The sequence below is a fragment of the Apteryx mantelli genome, chromosome 4, assembly GCF_036417845.1.
Source record: "Apteryx mantelli isolate bAptMan1 chromosome 4, bAptMan1.hap1, whole genome shotgun sequence".
Classification (NCBI taxonomy): Eukaryota; Metazoa; Chordata; class Aves; order Apterygiformes; family Apterygidae; genus Apteryx; species Apteryx mantelli.
In genome coordinates, this window is record NC_089981.1 from 71515358 (window position 1) to 71537299 (window position 21942).

At 39.3% G+C, this 21942-nt stretch overlaps 2 protein-coding genes across 5 annotated transcripts in view; both read right to left on the reverse strand.

Moving 5' to 3' along the window:
• The window catches only part of TTC7B (tetratricopeptide repeat domain 7B), a 154915-nt gene extending 147246 nt beyond the window's left edge, over nucleotides 1–7669 (reverse strand). The window contains exon 1 of the mRNA XM_067295614.1: nucleotides 7549–7669. Coding sequence (XP_067151715.1) covers nucleotides 7549–7669 — 121 coding nt within the window. The remainder of the gene's footprint in view (nucleotides 1–7548) is intronic.
• A 3324-nt stretch (nucleotides 7670–10993) lies between these two features.
• Nucleotides 10994–21942, reverse strand: part of RPS6KA5 (ribosomal protein S6 kinase A5) — a 92245-nt gene continuing 81296 nt past the window's right edge. For 3 of the 4 annotated variants that reach the window (XM_067296930.1, XM_067296926.1, XM_013940663.2), the window contains one exon: nucleotides 10994–12018. In XM_067296930.1, coding sequence (XP_067153031.1) covers nucleotides 11867–12018 — 152 coding nt within the window. In that variant the 3' untranslated portion in view covers nucleotides 10994–11866. The remainder of the gene's footprint in view (nucleotides 12019–21942) is intronic. The other variant, XM_067296932.1, reaches the window with a different exon arrangement.

Here is a 21942-nt window from a genome sequence, read left to right on the forward strand (position 1 = left end):
TGAGCTCAGGTGAGCTGCATTCGGGACTTGCCTGGAGTCAAGAGGCATCTCTCACCTGCTTTGTGCAGAAAGAGCACAATTTAAGCCTCTTTTGGGGACAGGGAAGGGATAAGGCTTTTGGGAAACCTGGCAACACCCTCTGCCTCCTGACTCTCCGTAAATACATGGTGGGTGTCAGTTCCCCATGGAGATGTCTGCATCAGGGCTCCAACACCAAATACGCTTACAGCAGAAAAGACTACTACTTTGTTCTAGAAAAGTGGCAGCTCTAGCTCACACAGCTGAGAAAGTTACAAAAACAAAACACCACCACACAATTCCGGATTATATGCAAAATACAACATTTTTAGCTGCTTAACTGAGAACACACCAGTGGAACAGCAGCATTTGCCATACACTGTCCCACACAAGTCCTTTTTTATTTCCTCCTTTCTTTCAGTGCAGATTAAACATTCAGGACCTACTTCAATTATCAAAGATAACTAAACCTAAGTATCTGATAGGGTCAGATCTTGACCCTCTCCTCTCTTCCAGATGATACAAGCACATGTTTCAAAGTCCTTTCTTTGTTTTACCACATTTTACATATTACAGAAACATCAGCTGTAAAGCAGCTGTGTTAAAACTAGGATTTTTGATTAATCACTGTTAATATGCCATCTCTAAAGAATACAAATATTGGTGACAAACTTAACAGAGTTTGCTTATGGCAAATTGCTTTCTTCCTACTACAGTATTACAGATTTTAGAGATTTCCTATGTGATAACTCCACAAGCATTGTGGAGATACTGATTGTACCCTTCTAGCCTGAAGACTTATAGCTCTGTCTCCAGAGGTCAGTCTATTTGTGAACTGAATGAACAAAGATCCTGTAGAAGAAAAGAACAGCATGCACTCCTATAAAGCTGTACAAAAATGTGTAAAAGGAGAAAATTTTTAATTATTTTTGAAAGGGTGCCTGTAGAAACCACATTTAAAAATACCTTTCATGCATTCCCTTTTCCTGAAGCCAACGCAAGGTTATAGTAAAGGATTTCTATTTACACATACACCTTTTCAGTAGACTCATACAAAGATCAGCAGTGGGATGGGAACCTGCAGAAACTCAGGCAATGTTGTCTCCTGAAGCACCAGAGTAACTCATAACAACCTCTGATCACAGCAGCTTACTAATACCTGCTGCTACGCATTCTCTCAGGCATTTGCTGACACCAGAGAAACACCGAGATTCAACACCCTCGATCACCGCTCCAGCCTCTGGAGGAAATGCTCTCTAATGATTAGAGATCTTGCTACCAACTAATGTTTCACTACTAGCCAGACATCCTCACTCCCTCTAGTTGATCCCACCAGCCTGCCACTTATCTTTTTACAGCCCCATTTCTTGTCTCCAGTCCCACCCTATCAGATCAGACTAAATCATGTTCGGTGCAGACAGAATTGCAGAGAATTTAACCATCAAATCCTAAAATCATTTACAAGATATATCTGGGGGGAAATAATAGCCTGTATTTGGCATTTTTAAAAACATTCTCCCCCTTTTTTATCTCTATGCAAATAGAATTCAAGCAAAAGTAATATAAGAAATCCTGAGTTTATGCTAATAAACTTTTTTTTTGGGGGGGGGGGGGGGGAGAAATAAAAGCTAAGCTTTAACCCCTGAAGTTAGGCTAAAGAAACCTAGAGCATCTATATACCGACATGCACTGCTATGCACTGTCAAGTCAGGCTATCATTTCTACTTATAATTTTCAAGCAGAGCAACAGAGTGCAACCAACACAACATTAATAGCTGTGAAAAGGTTAATTTTGAAAATAAATTTCATGTATGATATACGGAAGAATCCTTATAAATTAATATAAGTAGCTATAAACTCCAAATACCCAGAAGTACTTACTTCAGTCCACTCAGACCAATCACATGGCTCCACACAAGGGGCGAGTCACTACCAGCAGAGTCACCAGGAAGGGGACATCTCCCTCTCCGAACCCCACTTATGCTGGGTGCTCCGCTGTTCACCTTCCCTCAGCTGTTACGTTCTTCAGACCCCTCAGTAAGACCAACCAGCTCAGAAAGCCAGCAGACACTAATCCAGAAAGAGGACTGCACAGTTTTCTGCTGGGCCAGTGTGTTTAGTGTCACCTCCAGTGTTCATCAACACAAGGAAGAGGGCAGGAACACACAGCCAGGAGAAAGCGCAGAGGGAAGGAGCAGCTTGAGCACAGGCAGGAAGAAAGACCTCCTCCACGCAAAAGCAGCAAGGTGTTAGGCCGGCTCGGTTACTTGTGAAATCGCAGACTGACTACGCTAGCATTCTCTCTTCCAGACGACAAGTCAGTTGGAATACAAGCAGCAGATCTACACCATCACTTGCACTGTTGTAACACCCCTGGCTATCTGAAGAAACAAAGCTGTCAGTCAAAAATAAGGCAATCCATTTAAGTACCGCCACCATCTTTGCTCTTCATTCAGCAAAATATGTGACCTTAGTATGCTTGTTCTGTAAATACTCTCATGAACCCAAAGGAAAGAAGGAAAACAAGAAAGACCACAAAGAGAGTACACCTCATTTTTGTGGAAATGCAAAAAGACATGTCGCTCCAGTGGTCCACAAACTTTTCTGGTAGAGGTGTGGACCTCTTCCAAAAGCTTTGCACATATAAATTACATTACAAGCTGTATGTAAAAAAACCACCTTCAAAGCAGGGCATGAGTCTGAAGAGGTTTATAAACCCTTGGTTTCTCTGAGGATAAGCTTCACCCATGCAGCTGAAGGCTTGAATTTCACAAGGGAACAAAACAAATGAAAACTGATAACATGTTACTATTTTTACTTCCTTTTCATATAGAGATGTACAAAAAGCATAGAAAGTGACAAACAAAAATACACAAAAAAATTTTCTGATCTTTTGGTTTTGGTACTCTGCTCCCAACTGCTCTCAGCTCCTATTTGTTCCCTTACTGCACAAGGTAAATGTGAGGAAAGATAGATTAGAAACTAGGTGTTGAGAGGGGAAGGCAGGAAGAGAAAAGATCACAGGAAAAAGAAAAAAAAAAGATATAGCAATGGGAGTAAGAAATTTAATTGGAAAGAAAGCAAGCAAGACAGGGGTGCACTCAAAGGCTGGTGTCTTTCCATCAGCAAACTTGATATCTCTAGGTAACATTCTATTTTCATGGCAATGTCACAGTGCTCTTGGTAGCATATAGATCAGCAAGCTTCAGGGGCATGCATTCTCTCCCTTGCCTAACTAATGTAATATTTCACATCAGCTAAGGTTTCTGGAGAACTACATCATTTTACCTCACTGGAACTACAGAAATTTGCCTCCTCAGTGCTTTTTCAGAGAGAACCATAGATTGCACTGCTCTTGAGCAAGGTCAGGTTCTGACTGTAGCAACAATGAATGGCTGGAAATACTCACGGAAATTCATGCATTCTTTATTTTATCCACTCAGCTTGCCACTGAGCTGACCTAAGGTTTCCTCACTGTGTTTCGAAAGGAAGGAAAGAAATTATTTGAACACTGATGTTCTGAGAACATTGTGAGCAGCTACAGTCTTCATACAGAAGTCCACTGCAATAACTTCCTTTGAGATGCTACCGTTTCATCATAAATTCAAATAAATCATGCATTCATGACTTACAAGTGACTTTGAAACGTGAATGCTAACTTCCAAAATTATCATTTGAACTCCACAAAAATCCAGCCATCCAATTCCCAGAACCATGAATGATGTGATAATCTTGTTAAAAAATAAATTAAAAAGTTGCAGAGAGGCTTCAAAACATACCCTCCAGAAGACGAACACTTCACTAGAACACACGAGTCATCTGTAAGACCAACATGTTCTGGCAAACTTACTTAAAAAAGGAGCCTCTCTGGTATTTTGCAAGTCTTATTTTTCAGTGTTTGAGAACAGCAACTTTACAGATCTCTTCAAATATAAAAGTGCTAATGGAAAAAAATATTAATGGGGATTTCAACTACATGTGATCCCAATGTGTTGCAGCCATCACTAATTGTTTTGGGGGACTACTACACTAAGCTGTGATCTTAGAGAAAACCTCTTATCGTGTGTTGAACTTTCTGTACGCAACAGTTTTTGATGCCAACCAACTTTTCCAAGACAAACTTGCATTTGCTCCTATAATTCAAGACCTTAATTGAAAGTGGCCCATTCAAACTGGCTTAAAATAGAAGAGAATCCTATAACTGATGTTTCCCAATTCTGGTCACATTTTAAAATACAGTCTCACTCATTAATATTAGATATTCAATACTTAATATTTTACTTTTTCCAATCTGTGAACAATTAATTTTGTACTTACAGCTGTTACTAACTCTTATGATAGGGCTTCACCACCATTCTGTTCATTTGCAATGTTAGGCAAAATTCAACAAATGCAACCAAAATTTCTTCAGATCATTTTCTCAGAAGGAAGCTTTTTGTTACTTAAGCTAACCCACACAAAGTTTCATCAGTGAAAGCTGCTTTAAGATATATTTCTAGCAACTTCAGGCTTGTCTCATTCTGTTCTATTTTTTAAGGCATTCTCAGGATGTGAATCCTGAGGAGAGGCTTCTTTCTTAAATCAATCAGCTTATGTATCAGCCAAGTGTCACAGCTTTGTGAACCTCAGAGCAGCATGATGGTTTTTATGCCAGCTGCTACTATTTTCGTAAATTCTGCACATAACAGTTTTGACCCAATCAAAGTGCTTATGAAGCAAGATTTCAAACAGATTTGCGTTTCGTTGTATGGATCTTACTACTGCTGCTGAGTTCTGGTTCTGAAGGAGAGAAATGTGACACAAATTGAATAAGCGCCTTACAACTGAGTTACATTAAAGACCTTTTTTTCATCTATCTATTCTTTTGTGCAAAAACAATGCAAGTCACAGGCTTGACATAGAACATATATTTTCCATGATCCAGATTGTGACTATGACTTACAGAATACTGAAGGCAGTGACCAACCTCTTTATTTCTCTCCCCTATTTTATCTTAAAGCTCAATACCTTCAAAGCCTTTCAAACACAATCCATCTGACATAGAAATTAATTCTGGTAAGTGCCATTTTTGTGCATCCAAAATCCTACATAAACTGACATTTATATTTGATCCAGGTTCTAACAAGACCCCTAATTCTAGGAGGAAGTTGATGTATTAGGATCCATCAGCAGAAGAAAACAGACAAAACAATACGATAATCAAGTCCACTCATAAAATGCTACATCTCTCAAGAGCTGCACCTCTCTACAAGTATTTACTAGTGCCTTACATATGCGTACGCGCGTGCACACACACACACACACAGTTTCATCCTGGGAGCTGTCATTGTTAGTTATTCCTCGATCTAATTTAGGTTGCAAGCTTCGAGGGATGGAAAAATATAGAAAATACCATGTGAGTGAAAGAAAATCCAAATAATAATGTGGCCTCTTAAGACTTCTGTCCAGTACTCTTCTACAAAAGTGAACAGCTTCCAGGTGTAATTAAGTCCAGATAAAGTAATAGACTAGTGATTTGCAATAGTGTAAGATTGAGGAAAATATAAGAGAACTTCCCCCAAGGACCCTTTCTATCGGGGTTCACAGAATAAAAAGCCCTATTGCTAGAAATGCTTACATCCACAATTAAATTTCTGCGACATTCAAGAGTCAGAGCCAATTCTCTACACAACAGTATATGGACAAAATGAAGTTATTTCCCCTCCTTCTCTCCTCTCATCTTCTCCAGTATGCTTGAGTAGGGTAAAAAATACTCAAGTCGGAGAACTGAAGTCAAACTACAGATTTAATTAGGCACTTCTTGGACAGCTTTCCTGACTACAGATTTCACTGGGAGCACTAACACCAACAACCAAACATCTACCTACCTCTGAGCTACCCACAGAAACCTGTCAATAGTATCTTCTGCCTAGCTCTATCTCTCTGAAATTTTATTACCCACTCCGTATTTTAAGAATATTATAATCTTTTCAGCAAGATTCTGTTATTTGGAGTTCAGGCTTTTCTTCAGGTCTTTTGGGGATATGAGTTCTTCCTTAAATTTTCAAATTCACTGTCTTAGAAAACCATGTGTTGTTAGCAACTTCTTTCTTCACACTATGAAAAAACTCCCTCTTCTCACTCTGGTCAACCTTAATATATGACAACATTCTTCTTGACCAGACACTCCAGAAAATATTTACTTTTTCTTGAACTGATCTCTATAACCAGGCAATGTTCCCTCTTAACAGAGTCCCATAAGATTGACTTTAAAACTTTATTTTCCACTGCATTCTTCCTCTCAGTTTTGCTATACAGTAATAACAGTTATTCTAGAGAGACACTCAATAAAACATCTCCTTAAACTAAACATTAACACCTTTCCCCTTTTCCCCTGTGTTCACTTTTAACTAGTATAACAGGGGTTAGTTTTAAGATCATCACTCAGTTGTTAAATTCTAAATTCTCACTTGTTAAAGTCCCTAAATTCTCTCTCTCCTCTTTACTTTGATTCAGGCTTTTGCTCTTCTGTTTGTGTTTCCATAGACCTCAACCACACAGTTTTCTTCCCTGCCTAGACGTGCAAAGCTACTATTGCCTCCGCAGCATGCTCCCAACGATACCATCGTCGCACCTCATCTTCCCCCCGCTTTAACTTCTCTTCTCGGTAGTCACCTCAAGTTCTGTATCTCCAGACTTCAAGTTCTCTCTAAAACCCCTCCCGAACCACCTCGGGCAGACGAGCGAGCCTGGAGTGGCACACACTATCCCCAAACCTATCCTCACACCCAGAGCGAAGCAGGTTCAGGAACCCACTGCCCAAGAGAGCTGCCCTGTGCCTCCCCAGGTCGCTGGACATTTCCATGGCCCATAAGAATATATCCTCTTCCACCTCCTTTAGCTAAAATTTAAAAGTTACGGAGATGAGAAATAAAGGACCAAGTAAACCATTCGCAGTTTGTCTAAGAAACAAAACGAAGCAGCACTGTATTGCTGAGGCACGCTTTTAGGCGAAAGGAGAGAAACCGTCACGAGACTCGCTCTCCCTGCGGACACCCCGGGGCTGCGCAGGGCCACGGGAATGAGAGGCAGCAGGACGCTGAGGGCTCCGCGCGCCGGCAGCGCCGCAACGCGCCGGCAGGTCACCAGGCCGGCCGGCGGCTCCGGACGCCAAGGCAGGGGCCGCGCCGCCAGCCAGGCAAACGCGGCCGCCGGGCGCTGCTCAGGCGCCCGCAGCGGAGCTTCCCCGGGCCGGAGGGTCGCGCTCCGTTCTCCCGCAGCGCCGGGCGCCGCCGCAGCCGCTCCGGCCCCCGCGGCCCCCGGGCGACCCCGCCGCTGCCCCCGGCGCAGCGGCGCGGCCCGCGCGGCCCCTCACGCCGGCCCCCCCGGCTGCACCTGCCGGCCCGGCGGCCGTCCCCGCGCCGCAGCGCCGCCCGCCGCCGCCGCCGCCGCGGCCTGCCGCCGCCACCGCCGCCGCCCTGCCCGCCCGGCGCGGCGCCGCTCTGCCTGCGGCCGCTGCGCGCCGAGGCCGCCCGCCGCCCGGCCCCGCACCGTTAGCGATGAGCTTGGCCGAGAGCTGCTTGACGAGCTCGGGGATCCGCTCCCACTGGCACTCGGAGCGGCACCGCTCGATCTCCGTCTCCAGGCGCGAGCCCGCCTTCCTGGTGGCCATGGCCGGGCCGGGCCCGGAGGGCGAGGGGAAGGGGCCGGTGGCGCGGGTCGGGAAGGAGGAGGCGGCTCCACCGGGCCCCTGGGCGGCGGCGGCGGGAGCGGCGGAACTTGGGGGCTGCGGCCCGCGCAGAGCTCGCTGCCGAGCGCCGGCAGCGGCGCCACCTGCCGGGCGGCGGCGGCGGCGGGAGCGGGAGCGCGGCCCTCCCCGCCCCGCCCCGCCCCACGGAGCCGCCCGCCCCCGAGCTGCGGGGCGACGCTGCCCTCAGCGCGGAGCCGCCGCCGCCGCGAGTAACGGCCGAGGGAGCGGGCCGCGGCCGCCGGGGCGGGCAGGACCCCCGGGGGCGGCGCGGCGCGGCGCACGGGCCGTGGCAGAGCGGCCGGAGCCGCCTCGGGCAGCCGCCGCCATGGCGGAGAGCGCGGCCGCCGCGCCCGGGTGAAGCGGCCCCGTCTCGGGGGGGCGCTGCTGGTGGCGGGGCCGCCGGGGCTGCTCCGGCCGCTGGCAGAGCTCGGTAGGGCTCTTGCTTTACAGCAGTGCGCTTGGGAAAGCGATTTGCCCAGTTTCACCGGAAAACGGAAAATTCCGAGTCTGATTTCTAATCTCAGCTCTTCCACGTACCAATAATCCCACCCGTTAACCTGTCCACCAGGCTGTTTTTTACCCTTTTCCATAAGCGGTAGCACAAAAATGTATCTTGCCCTTAAACAGTCTCTCCTCCACCTCTTTAAATCTGGCATCCACACTGTCTTTAGTTGTTTTTTTTTTTTAATACATTTCAAGATACTCTTTTTTGTCTTTTCTATCCCCTACACCACACTTTCTGTGGTGCTTTTCTCAGTTACCTGATGCACTCCTTCACATCTAGCTGCCTAGAAAGGTAGACTTCAGTCTGCAGCTACCCCTTGCGCGTGCGTAACAAAGACCTGGGCTTTCTCACATACATTATTTCCCTATGTTCTGAGAAAGTGAACACATTTCCAGCATTTGGGTGGAATAAGAATATTTATTTAAACCATCTTTCCCCTAATATCATGTGTCTTTCTCACAGTGTCACATACAGAAGTATAACAGTTCCACAGCGTTATACCTACCTCAGAAAAAACTCTCATGCCTCATTTTCATTGAAAAAATGTAGTAGAAAGACCGAGACTATTAAAGATAAATCTCTCAAATCACTATTTACTTTTCACAAAATAAAGAAAAAGCTTGTTGACAGAATAGGTCATGAAAACATATATAATTATCTCAGAATATGAATTTAAAAGTCTTGTTCCAGCTCAGTGAGCTATAGTGTGGACTTGTGCAATTAATTTATTCTTTTTATCCACAGAAAGGAGAAGTCTATGAGGCCCACGTGTATGCGGAGGAGTTTGCGAGGATTACTCTCTCGGCAGGTCTGAAGATACAGAACAGATGCTACTGTTGCTGTAGCTCACGTTGTGCTTCTTTAGTCTTCAGAAACATCAAGATCACAAACTCAAAAGTCAGATTTGGCCAAATTTAACACTACCAGCCTGAGACAAGTCAATCATTATTTCATAACTGTTGTACACAAGAGCAATATATTCCCCTTATTCCCCAAACCCTGTAAATTATGACCTTCAGACTCTTGGAGGATAACACTATCACCAGTCACCTTTATGTGTTTTTGTATAAACAGACCGATTAAATGTAAACGTGACATGGCTATGCCCACTCGTAGAGTGGCTGGCCACATAGCAGAATTTCTTTAATATATTTCACTTTGTGTGTATGTCACAAACATAAGGGACAGGTATTTTCCAAAGTTTTGCTGGTTTTGATCATCAGCAGAAAGCTAGAGAAAGGAGGTGTCTTTTTAAAGACAGGAAATCAACAATTGCCATTGAATCATTAACTGATCAGGAAGAGACCAAGGCCTTGTGTGACTATAAGCTTGTCCATTTATTTCCCAGCTGTGTCTCTCAATCTAAAAGATCGATAAGAGATCCAGTACCTACAGACCTTGTTTTGCTTGTATCTTTAGACTATCACAGCTATAGCAACTTTGTGACAGGTATCAACTGGGTATTGTGACATACGAAGGTATTGTGACAATGTTTCAACTAATTTATGCTTTCAGTTCCAATACTACTTTGTACTTTTAAGCATAACATTCAAATAGAATGCTACTAACTCACATGAGCAAAAAAAATTGCAAGCAAACTAACAATCACTGGGTTTTACTCTAGATTTAGTTTCTGGAGTCTTATACAAATAGTATCCACAGCTGAAGTGGCACCCTTGTTCTAAATTCCTTTTATTAAAAAAAATTTTTTTTTCAAAAAATATTTTCATGACAACTTTGCTGAAGACAGCTCCCTCATACAGAGGACCTTGAGAGGAGATGTGACTGATCAAAGTTTAAAATCCAATTTGTCTCGAAGGCTATCAATGAATAATGCAATGTGTTTCACTAGTTACAGAAAAAGTGTTTAATATGCAAGTTTACCTATTACTCTAGTTTTAGTCTGGCACAATTGACTGCTGTTTTTTCTTCCAATAGGGTTTATTTGAAGCTGCTACTCAAAGTCCTGGTTTACTTTTCAGAGTTGCTATAACATATATCACAGAAAGAAAAGGATTTTGAGGGAAATATAACACTATAGAAGACAGCATGAAAGTAGGTCCTTATTTTATCTCCACATACTGTGAAGCAAAATTAAAAAGTCGACATTGAGAAGATTTTCTCAACACCACTTATTATTTTACCAATTTCTTACCTTTTATTCCAAATCAACAACATTTTAATCTCTATTAAGATGTTAAACATATTCTATTGCAAGTGATCAGAGATGCAATTCAAATATTGTGTTTTTAAATGTAACACATTCAAATCCTAGTACTATCTGCCATTTTCTCAAATATTAAGTGCAAAAAGTTTTCAGGCCACAATGTGTTAATGTGAGGAGTAACTTCTTTACAGTGAAGCACAGAACCCATATGGGTTATACAAGAAAAATTCTACTGGGATCAAGGTCTTTTTTCCAGTGAGCATAATACTGCTAGTGAAACTAGGTAACTGCAGAGTTCTCAGTTCCTACTGAAGCCAATAATCTCAGTGAAACTAAGCACAGCTCATATGAAAGTTATTAGAGAAAATAATTTCTCAGCAACACTTAGTTCCTTTTGAGAGTATCAAAATCCAATTTAAGGGGAGCTAAAGTGAGAATTAACAGTATCCACAAAGTCAACACTTGACTACATGACTATTATAAAACTTATCCCTGAGTTTCATAGTGAAGAATACAGTCATACATACAAAATGAGATAAGCCATATTAAAGTATTTCAACATTAAAGTTTTATACTTAGAAAAGTTTGTTTTCTTAAAACAATTATATCTGTGAATGTACATTATTTTGTAAACAACAAAGCCCTTACTGCTGTTTGAAAGTTAAAATAATGCACAAAACATTTTGGGTAAACCTAGGAAGCACATTTTTTTTCTCCACAATGGACATTTGATTTTGTAGTTTATTCCTTTCAAATTGATTCAATTAATTCTGTACTTTTCTACTAATTGGAAGTTTAATTGATACTTTAAAAAGAATTCATGCCTTTACAATCAGGGAAATGATTATTTTTCACAATTGTATAAAGCCTATAGTACAGCTTTTAAGAAAAAGTAATATTACATTGTATGTATATGAACATGTTAGATAAATACAGTGATACATCCAGTCTTCAAAATAATTTCAAATGAGCCAATATTGCACATTATTCCCATTACTATCTAAATGCATCTGGAACAAACAATTAAAATTTAAGCATCTACAATGTCATACTGCATTCAGACATTTTCCTTGTTACTGTCAGTATTAGCACAGTTAACTTGACAATTAACTCTGTTAGTTAGACCACCAGAGGGAGTCGAAAACTACATATAATTTTTGAAAGTTCATAACACTCCAGGTTACAGTTTAAAGTATTTATGGAAATTGGTATATGTTGTGAGTACTACAACAAATGGCTAAGAAAAACTAATGAAATTAAGGGAGTCCATCACTCTAGCAGCTGCTGAGGATAAAGACAATGAAAAAAATCCTAGTAACCTCTTCAGTCCTTTACTAGCCAGAGGTAATAAAAATGTGATACAAAGAAAGGTGTGGTCAGCAAATACTTTTGCTCTGCATTTGGGAGGAACCAGAATTATGTGTTGGCACTAGATTTTTCAGTAATGTTAGTAATTCGAGAGAAGTCTTAAAATCCGTAGATCCAGAATCTGCATACAACAGTCCAGAAACAAAAGATTGCCATCCTCAGTCTGATCACGTCTCTCCTGAATAGCTCGTGGAACATCAGAGACATCCTTGGAGAATGTTAAAGTTGTGCCTATAGACAGCAGTAGGGTACAGACTGGTTAGCCAAACATGACTCCAAGGGAAAATCCTGGAAAATTAAATACAAGGTTATACTACAAAGTTCCAAAATCTTGGTCTCTGCAGGGAGGGGAGGAGGCCTCCAAGGATCAGCTGGGGCAAATTCCGAGACCTGTTCTTCAAGTGGGTAGAAACGCTAAGAGCTGACAAAACATGGACCCCATACCAGAAGTGCTAGCTGCTATTTCTGTACAGCAATTATGAGTTCAGAGACCTGGTCAATCAGGAGTCTATCTCTGACCACAGTAATTGGCAGAACTAACAAAATATTAGTTTTAGGTTTTGAAAATTAAGCTTCAGGTAAAGAAAATATGTTTTACAAATAAATTCATAGAAAATAAAATAATAATAGCCTGTGCCAATCAAATTTACACAAGAAATAGATCTTATTTAAAGCAATCAGGATAATTAACTATTGGGTCAAATACCAAAGAGGCAGCTTCACCTCTTGATGTCTCCAAAACAAGACTCTGCTTTTTGGGTAGCATGAATTGGTCAAACACAAGTTATTTGCTCAAAAGAGTAAATGCTTTAAATTTGGTAACTCTTCTACACAGGAAGTCAGACTACAACAATTGCTTTTATTTGTACATTCAATCTGAATTTACTTCATATTACTATAATGAAAAGATCAAACCAGCATAGAGAAAATATCACTTTAAAATGGTTTTGAGTTTATTATTTTATGTTTTACAAAGACAGAGACAATATATGTGGGCTCTGACTTTTACTTACAAGTGTATCTTAGTGTAAGACACACTGTCATTTTAGATACATATCAAAGTACATACATCAGCATTGTGAAATATTTAAGCACGACTAAGTCAGCTGACTATTACACAACAGCACATTGTTGGAGGATTTCTGCAGACTAAAAAGATGGCTCTCAGCTGCTTGACTTCTGTCATTGGGATAAGCACAGACAACAAACAACTAAATAAGCAAGGCTTCTGACAAAGCCAAAAAAGCTTCAGTCCTCACCTATTTTGAGCATTTCAGTATGTATGTGAATACCATTATTAGATGTCTGCATATGTCACAAATAGAACGTGCTTTATCAAAGACATCAAATATGTAAATTCTTACTGATGATCATTTCATCCAAATCTTTGTGCTAGAGCTGCATCATGCTACTTTAAATGCATTTTTATCATTAGTGATTTCATATTTTAATTAGAATTTACTACAATATTGTGCAATAATGTTTATGAAAAGTTGTATTTTATTATCATATTTAACTTAAAAATATCACAGGAGAACTTTAAAATATGGTCCAGTTATTTCTGCTATTATAAAAATTTTGTATTTCTAGACTTTTACATTACAAAGAATGCAAAGAAATGAAATCACGTTTTATAACACCAACATTTATCTGTGATTCTATGTTGATAGCAGAAAAGTATATATTATTATTTCTCACAACTGTCTTGTACGTATTTTAAAGTGGAATTGAATGAAAACTGGGATTATGGAACTATAAGCTTATAAACCATCACCAAGCTCTGACAGTATGTCCAAAACCCAACCGTAACTGGTTAGCAGATGGCCAGATAGCTCGGCTTGTCTGTTACTGACAGCTATAAAGAGGAAAGCAAGCACCACAGCCTTTGAATAACCAATAAGCAAGGTCTTCGCTGTAATACTATAATAATAAAAGTTTTAGTTCAGTTCTTTATAACTAGTTTGATCTCATTTAATGATTATAAAAAGATGACCTCAAACAGTTGTTTGAATCAATATTGCTTGCCAATTGCAAGTGCTACCATTTTTAAAAACAGAAAATTCCCACTCACTGGAAGTTTAAAAATTAAAAAAAAAAGGGGGGGGGAAGAAAAAGCCTCCATCTCTCTTCAGTAATTAAAAATAATTTCATGAGCTAATGAAAAACAATACTTGAGGCATCCTGGGGCAAACTTACAGGGCAGCTAGGTACAAATAGGGAAGCAGCCATCTAAAAAAACAGGAAGAAACTGCTCTTCATTATCTTTAGAGGGAAATAAAGTTCTCACCTAAAAACCTGTAACATCTATTTAGAAGAGCAAACAATGTATGTGCTTTTTAATTAGCTGTTTGGGAGCATAAAGGCTAAAGTAGGAAGCAACAAGGTTGCTGTGACTACAGCTGATTATGGACAGATATGAACTGTCCGTTCTGGGGGCTTTGAATTTCCATCTCCAGTTCAAAACGAAGACAAAGAGCAATGTTTCTGGGGAATAACTGCCAGCTTTCAACCTCTCAGTGCTTCCTGCTGCTTCCAGGTATGGGTTCTTGAGCTTCAAAAGTTTCACATGTGTAGAGCAAAGCAAGTCTCTCCTGCATGTTTCTGACCCAATCCCAGTTCAAAAACTAAAAGGCAAATAAGCCAGCCAAACTTGACACCTGTTGTTCAGAGAATGTTGAGATCTGAATTTGAAGGTGTTGAGTTTGCACTTTTTGGTTTACACTCATTCTCAAATAAGAGATTTTTTTTCTATAGTTCTGAAGTTATACATTCCATTTGGCAAATCTAACAGCTGTTTGATAACAGATTCCCATTCAATAGCTAGTGTACATTAAGCTATGTATTTTTACACTTCTGATGATAAAGGGATGGTTCTGTTTTGTTGGCTTCCTTCATATTTTTATTTCTTCTACATATTGTACATTTGTCTCTACAGTTCTTTTTGCGCAGAAAGATCCATGCATCACCTTTCAGGATGAGTAGAAAGACACAAATAGAGAAATAAAAGAGAGGAAAAGATCAACAGAAAGCTCACAGAAGGAATAGAACCAAGAATATAATATGGGGAGTGAAAAATTAAAGAAAACAGTGTGTATAACATGCTTAACCCAAATGTTAAAATGCATTTAACTCAAATATTAAAAAATGCATTTTTAAGGTATACTGATAGCATGACACCACAGGACATAAGCACGTAGGCATATTCATGATTGTTCTTAAAAAATGAGCTCCTGGCAGTGCTGGAGATCTGTAAAAGCTCTGACTGCTCCAAACACTGTATCAGTCTGTCTTAGAAACTTGTTCAGATACTTCTCCCTACTGCCATTGAAGGTGTGCAGAACATAACAGGCAGTAAAGGTCCTGGGTATCACCTACAACACTGCCCTCATCCTGATACCAAGTACCATCTCTACCTAACATTCAGATACTCAGCTCATCTTTAAGGTGTTCTCTGTGATGAGAGTTCCTAGCATAAGGCTTCAGGAGTCAGAAGAACCATGGATAAGCAGATCGCTGAGTATCAAAGGGGAATACCCATGCTGCTGCTCTACACTGCGGGCAGTTCTGGCAAGAATCTCCCCCAAGGGAAACCAAGGTTGAACTGTTGATAATGACAGAACGATGCGTTTGTCTAGATTGATTTGCAGTGACTTTGAAGCCATCACAGCAGCTAACCACACATTTTTGGACAACAGTAAAAGTCTCTTCCTCTTTCTGGACACCATGGCCCAGAGAAGAAAACAGCATGACTAAAGATCAGAAACCTCACTACAGTTACCATTTCAATGCAGCTAGAGATCATCATCTGCCAAAAGCTGCTGTCCATTCCCTGGTGATTAGGAAGGCTTACAAATAAGGGGGAGTATCTCTAAGACAGAAGCTCCAATAAATTTTCCTAAACTGGTGGGTGGCTCTGACAGGACTGGTTAACAATGGAGTGGGCTTGCCATCTTCCAGATCAGCATGTTCGACTTCCACAGCTCTGGAGAAGACAGGATTGTTGGCATCCAGCTCTGCAAATCTGTGATGAGTTCTGAGCAACTCCAGAAAACAGCTTTCTTGAATTTCTTCCATCACCACATCCACAGAATGTTCCTCTCTTCTAGTTCCGACTCTTCCACATCCAAAATCCAAATCCTATCCTCAATCATTGTCCAAATATTCTTATATTGGGTAAAATGAATCATAACAATTATTCATCTTGCCTTTTGTTAAACCTCTGCCACAAGGTTTTGTGCTGTTTGTTGATGTGATTAAAGGATTTTAGATATGGGCACACTTGTCAGAAAGAAATCATCACCAATCTGTTGATGGCTGGCAGCTAAGCCAACAAATTTTGACATTTATGAATACAATGAGTTAAGGAAATCAACATTGGAAACATACAAATTGTCACCTTTACAGTTTGAAAATGGCAACATTTTTGTCCAAGACAGAAGCTGATAGGTGAATCTATTTTTTTCTTAATGATCTTAAGTTATATTTGGAGACTTTGGGGTACCCTTCAAATGATCCTCTATGCCGTGCAGCCAGACTGTCCGGTAAATCATGGCGAGGCAAAGAACTCAGTAGGACCAGATCCCATTTCTTCCCATTTCTTTTGTTCTTCCCCCTCCCTGCCCACACTGAAACAACACATAGCACCCTGTTCCACCTACTGCGAATTAAAACAGCATGCTCCTTTATAACCAGCTGTCAAAATTCAGATTTCTCACTGATTTATTTCGTGCCTCTATAGCTTCACAGGTAAAAGGTAGAAATTACAGATGATCTCTTCTACTGGGACTCAAGCAAAATAATTTTACTCTGAGAAATAAAAGAATCTTGGAGGTTTCTTTCTTTACAGGTGAAAGATCAGTACAATAAAGATATTCATTAATGTCAAAATTTGCTGCAGTAGCATCTCAGTAAGACTATCAACATTGAAAGCCAATGACAAGGTTTTGTTCATTTTTATAATACACATGTAGTTTAAGATTAAAGGCCTGTTCTCACTTTGGTGTTAGCTTGAAAACAGACCTCAAATTTTCCTTTTAATCTGACAGCTTTAAAATTGAACTAAGTGACTTGCCAGGGCTCAATTCCAACGGACTGACATGGTGATACATATGAAATGTAACAGTATTAATACTTGAACTTAACAGCTGCAGGGATATAGCACTTTCAGTTCTAACTGGTACAGCCACTGTGTAACATATCAGTATGTGTGAGCCTGTCCAATTGAGTACGCATAGCTTCAACAGAGCAACTATTTTGTACAGCTGAGCTAGATATTCAAAGGATAAGAACTCATATTAGCCAGACATCTGAGAAAAGCTTTGTATGAGATGAGCACTTAGTCCTTCTGTACATTAATTTAGCTTCACTTTCCCACTATTATATCGATTTTAAAGAGCAAAAGAATATTGTTATTAGAAAGGGTAAATTCTTTCAGACAATATAATGGTTCTTCTATCTCCTAGTCCCCTCTGTCAGCATAACACTGAGAAAAACTCTGTTGCATCATATAGTCTTTAAATATAACTGTTTTGTTCCTTCTTCTCACTTTGCTGTAATGGCAAAGTCTAGTTTACATTTGAAAGTTTTTTTTAGTATAGCTGAATGTGTCACATACAAAGTCACACCCATAACTGATACAAACTGGACTAGCGTAGATGTCATTATATCAGTTTTATTTATATATATATATATATATATATATACATATATATATATTTTTTTAAACTAAACTAGCTACAAAATGATTACCTTTCCCAGTAGATTTCTTCTGGTTTTCACAGGGCCTCAAGCCTATATCCTCAGATTCTCTTCCTTACCAAATTAAACATTCAGTCACACTAAGAGAACTAATTATGTATCAAAAAAAAAAAAAAAAAAGGATGAACATAAATGAGATGCCAATTTTAAGACGCTCAAATTTAAGTATTTTTTCTGAAGCTTGGTAAATTTTAAACATCCATGATTTGCTTACAGAAGTAAAATTACCTTTGTATTATGAAAAATGTTGCAAGTTTGCAATTAGTTTGCAGTTTCATGTGATGAGTTTTTGAACAACTCCTTAGTTTTTCTCTGCTTTATTGTTTGCATTTCAAAAGAAGTTAGCAGGCCTCTGCATGAACTTTGTGAATACAGCCAGATTGGTTGCTAATTTTAAAAAGTCATTTTAAATGTGAATAGTATGGATTCCTTTATATACCTCTTAATAACATAGTTTTCAAAAATCAGTCTAAATAAAATGCTTCTAAATTCAACACTCATCTTTAAAAAGATAACTATAGTATATTCAATTTTGCAATATTTCATTGCTACTATTACTTTGGATTAACTTTGAAATCAATTAATCCCTTTTATTCTCAGTGTTCATATTTTCAAGAAAATTCCTCAACTAAATTAACAAATGCATATATTTTTTTCCTCCTGTTGGCTGGCTGAGAGATAAGCACCAGAAGCAAGAAAAGGGTAGAGCATGTGGCCAAGAAGGAGCAAGAATGCCCCTGGAGGTGACACTAAGCTGTTGGACCAGCCCAAACCACCTCATCTACTGAAATGCTTACAATTGTTTCCCAGGCAGTTGGAAGTTTCCCCTTCCATTGCACAGAACCTGAACGCCTCCAAAACAAATGGGTTCCAGCTCAACTGAAAGAAGAATCCAGGCTATAACACAAGAACAGATTTCATAAGCACCTTTTCAAATGAAGAACTGTTTTGTTTTTTTTCCAATATGGTTTGTAGAGAGCATCAGGGTCTAAAACCCAACTGATACAATAGCTTAATAGCAAAGAAACAGGCACCACGGTGATTTGAACAAACAACAGTGCTTTTCCCCTTAGAATTATTTTATATAGGCTTGACTCAAATTAGTGTGAACATTTTTCAAGAGAAAATGATTTTTGCTACAATAAAAGATTCAGAGAAATATGCCTATTCTGAAAAAAGTTATTTTGGTGCATGAAATGTGATAAGTAAGTTGTTTCAGTTCAATATTTCATTTCAATTAAAAAGGTATCTGGTTTAACATCTAGAAAGGAAACAGTTTTAAGCAATATTAACTGATGGAAGTTTCAAGCAACTTTTGAATGTATGTCCTTAAAGTTTACATTAAACTTAAGTTTAAATAAATCAAGATTAAATAATATTATGTCTGATTTGTGGCTTAACTAGGCAATGCGCTGGTGTTTAAAACTGTTTTCCTTGTGACAATGGAATCTCTTCTTAGTTATAGGTTTTTTTTTTTATATATATATATATATATACATACATACATACAAAAAACCTATTTGAAACAGTAAACAATGAACTTTAACTCAAAATGAAATGGTAGAAACTGTCAAGTTCAATTTTCAAAATATATTATATAAAAACAAGCCTTCCCATTTTTTGTCATATACTTCCAAAAGTTTTCTACATGAAATATCAGATTTGGTATTCCTGCACACTCCAGCTGAGAAAATTCCCTTAAAAAGATTATGCAAATGTAGTTGGGGCTCTAAAATAGACATTTTATGTGGGAATTTAGTATACTAGCAAAGTCCCGTTAATGAGACATAAAATTCTAGAGAGAGCAGAAGAAGAGGAAGAGTTTACTTAGAAACTAGAAGTAATCTATGAGTCCCACAGAAGGTATAGCCACAGGTGTTATCTTTCATTTTAATATTTAGCTTTTAGTTTTCAGAGCTTCGCCCTAGCTATTTCATCCACTACATATTCCGAAGCTAATATTAGCTTTATTTTCTTCAAATTGCCATTATTTCAGCTGTCTTGCATTCTCTGCTCTTGCTCCTTTCTGGACACAATAAGCAGGACTGCTCAAGCCGGTCAATGCAGTTAAGAGCACCACTTATTCACTGGCGTTAACTGCAGGAATCATCCTCCGACTCCTGAATATTGTATTAAACACCCATGTAGAAAACAGGTTGGGAGTGCAGAACAAGTGATTTGTAAAAATGAGAGATGGCAGGAGAAAGCTAGCCAACAGCTGTGCAGTTGTTATTTTCTACTGACCCACAGGGACTGGACTCTAAGGAGCAAATTGAAAAGTGTTTCTCAAAAGGTCAACAAAGCTCAAGGGCTTTGATCTCTACAGAGCACAAGCAGCCACACTATTTCCTGCCCTCTCAATCCAGAGTATTCAGTCAAATATCTCAACTGAAGGAAGGAAATACAATTGTTATTCAATGTAAAAAACAGTGCTGAGAGAGGCTGTTGTATATGGGAAGAAAGAATATTACGAAAACAGAAAGACTATCAACCTGGTAAAAATGCCCAGACCGATACCTAAGGAATAAGAAAAAATTCCAACTGAAGAGACAAAAGCACCATATATAGATACACATACATGTGTACGCACACATTCAGGTACACACACAGACCTGCAGAATTACAAAACATAGGTAGCATGGGTGACTGGTAAGGAAGCCTGCAATTCAGTATCAGTGAATATTGCATGCACATGGAAATAGTGAAGTAAAATACTGAGCATTTACTGCACAACACCTCTTCCCAGAAGCCCCTCACTGCTGATCTCCCACAACGCCCTTTCTTTTCTGCAGTCCCCTTGCCTGGGCCTCTGAATTTGTGTGGGTTGAGAACTCATGCTCAAGCACAGGTTCTCTTAAAACAATGCAGATCATTTTAAATTGAGGACAAGACGTGTAATACAGCATGTAGCTACATACATGCACATAACATTAAAAATAAGACAGCTCTACAACACTTCACCAAAACTAATACAACATACATGATCACTCTGTGAATGTTTTCTGCCAAGAAAGTATTTTGTTCCTGGATGAGCACTAGGGAACGTGTCTCTGCTGGTATTATTTTGTTCAGAAAAGCAGCCACAGAAAAGGACAAAGAAAATATGTGCATCAGCAGTGCCAACTTGCAAGTCTCAATCAGTTCTGATATAATACTGTATTTTTACGTGAGCCCAAAAAATGTTTAATGAAGTATTTTAATAAAGTTTTTTATGGTAGTAAACAATATGTTTATGCCAAATATGTTGACCCTTCTATGAAAAAACAGTATTTTAGCTGCTTTTCCTTATATAAAGGGTAGAAATTTCACTAAGTCAGAGGAACAGTAAGTCATGTTACTTCCTTGGTACTCGACTAAATCCTTTTCCATAATTTCCTCTTAATTATTAAAATTTGTATTTCTAAGAATATTACAAAGAATTACCTACAGAATATTTAGTACTTTTAAGATTAGATTAATATAAAAACCGTCCATAGTTATTTCAGTCTGTACTGATAAGAAATTAGATTTTGCAAACAAAACTGCCTACAATACTGCTGACTGCATTGCATTTCTGACGATAGTAGAAAGATACCATTACTGGACATTAAAGATGCTTGACTCATAGCAGCACTGTGAAGAAAACTTACTCTGAGTATAAGCATGATTTATAGTCTAATGTCTCTTTATCAGACCAACGTAAAGTAACTTAGTACTTGATAGTACTAATGAGGATTGGTTTGTACATTTCAGATTTGGAATAGTGATACGACTATGAAAAATAAAGTCCATGGTCTCTTATTATATATGATCTAGAGCACCAGGATGGGCAGATTTAGCAGAAACAGCACATTTTTCTGTCAAGAGTAATGAGCCTGTTGCAAGGGACATGCAAAAAAGAAGTGAACTGCTCTTAAGCTGTGTAGTTTGCAATCCAGTTCATTAATATAAATGAAGATCAGCAGTTGTTTATGTAAAGCTGCTAATCTATAAATTCAGGCAGCTCGGACTCAAACAGACATCCTTAAGAGCTCTGTTATCTGGACGCAGTAGAATGCTAGAGGTGATACTCATTTCAGCCATTCCAATTGCTTCAAAGCAAACACAAGTCAACACCTAAATGTACTTACCCATGCCAAAAAAATTATCCTGTTTTTAAATTTTTCTTTAATAACTACTGTTAGAGCACAAAAAAACCCAGAAATATTCTTGTATAAAAGTTGTCTTTCATATAAGTGATGTATACTCATTAATGGGATTTCTAACAATTTTAAACTCATTACAGTCTCTCACAAAAACTGTGAGAAACTGTGGAAAAAAACTGACAATACAGCTATTATCTGTAGCATTTAGTAGCTTGTGTGAGCATTCCTTTTTATTTTAATTTTATTCATTTTTATTGAATTTCTATAAAGATAT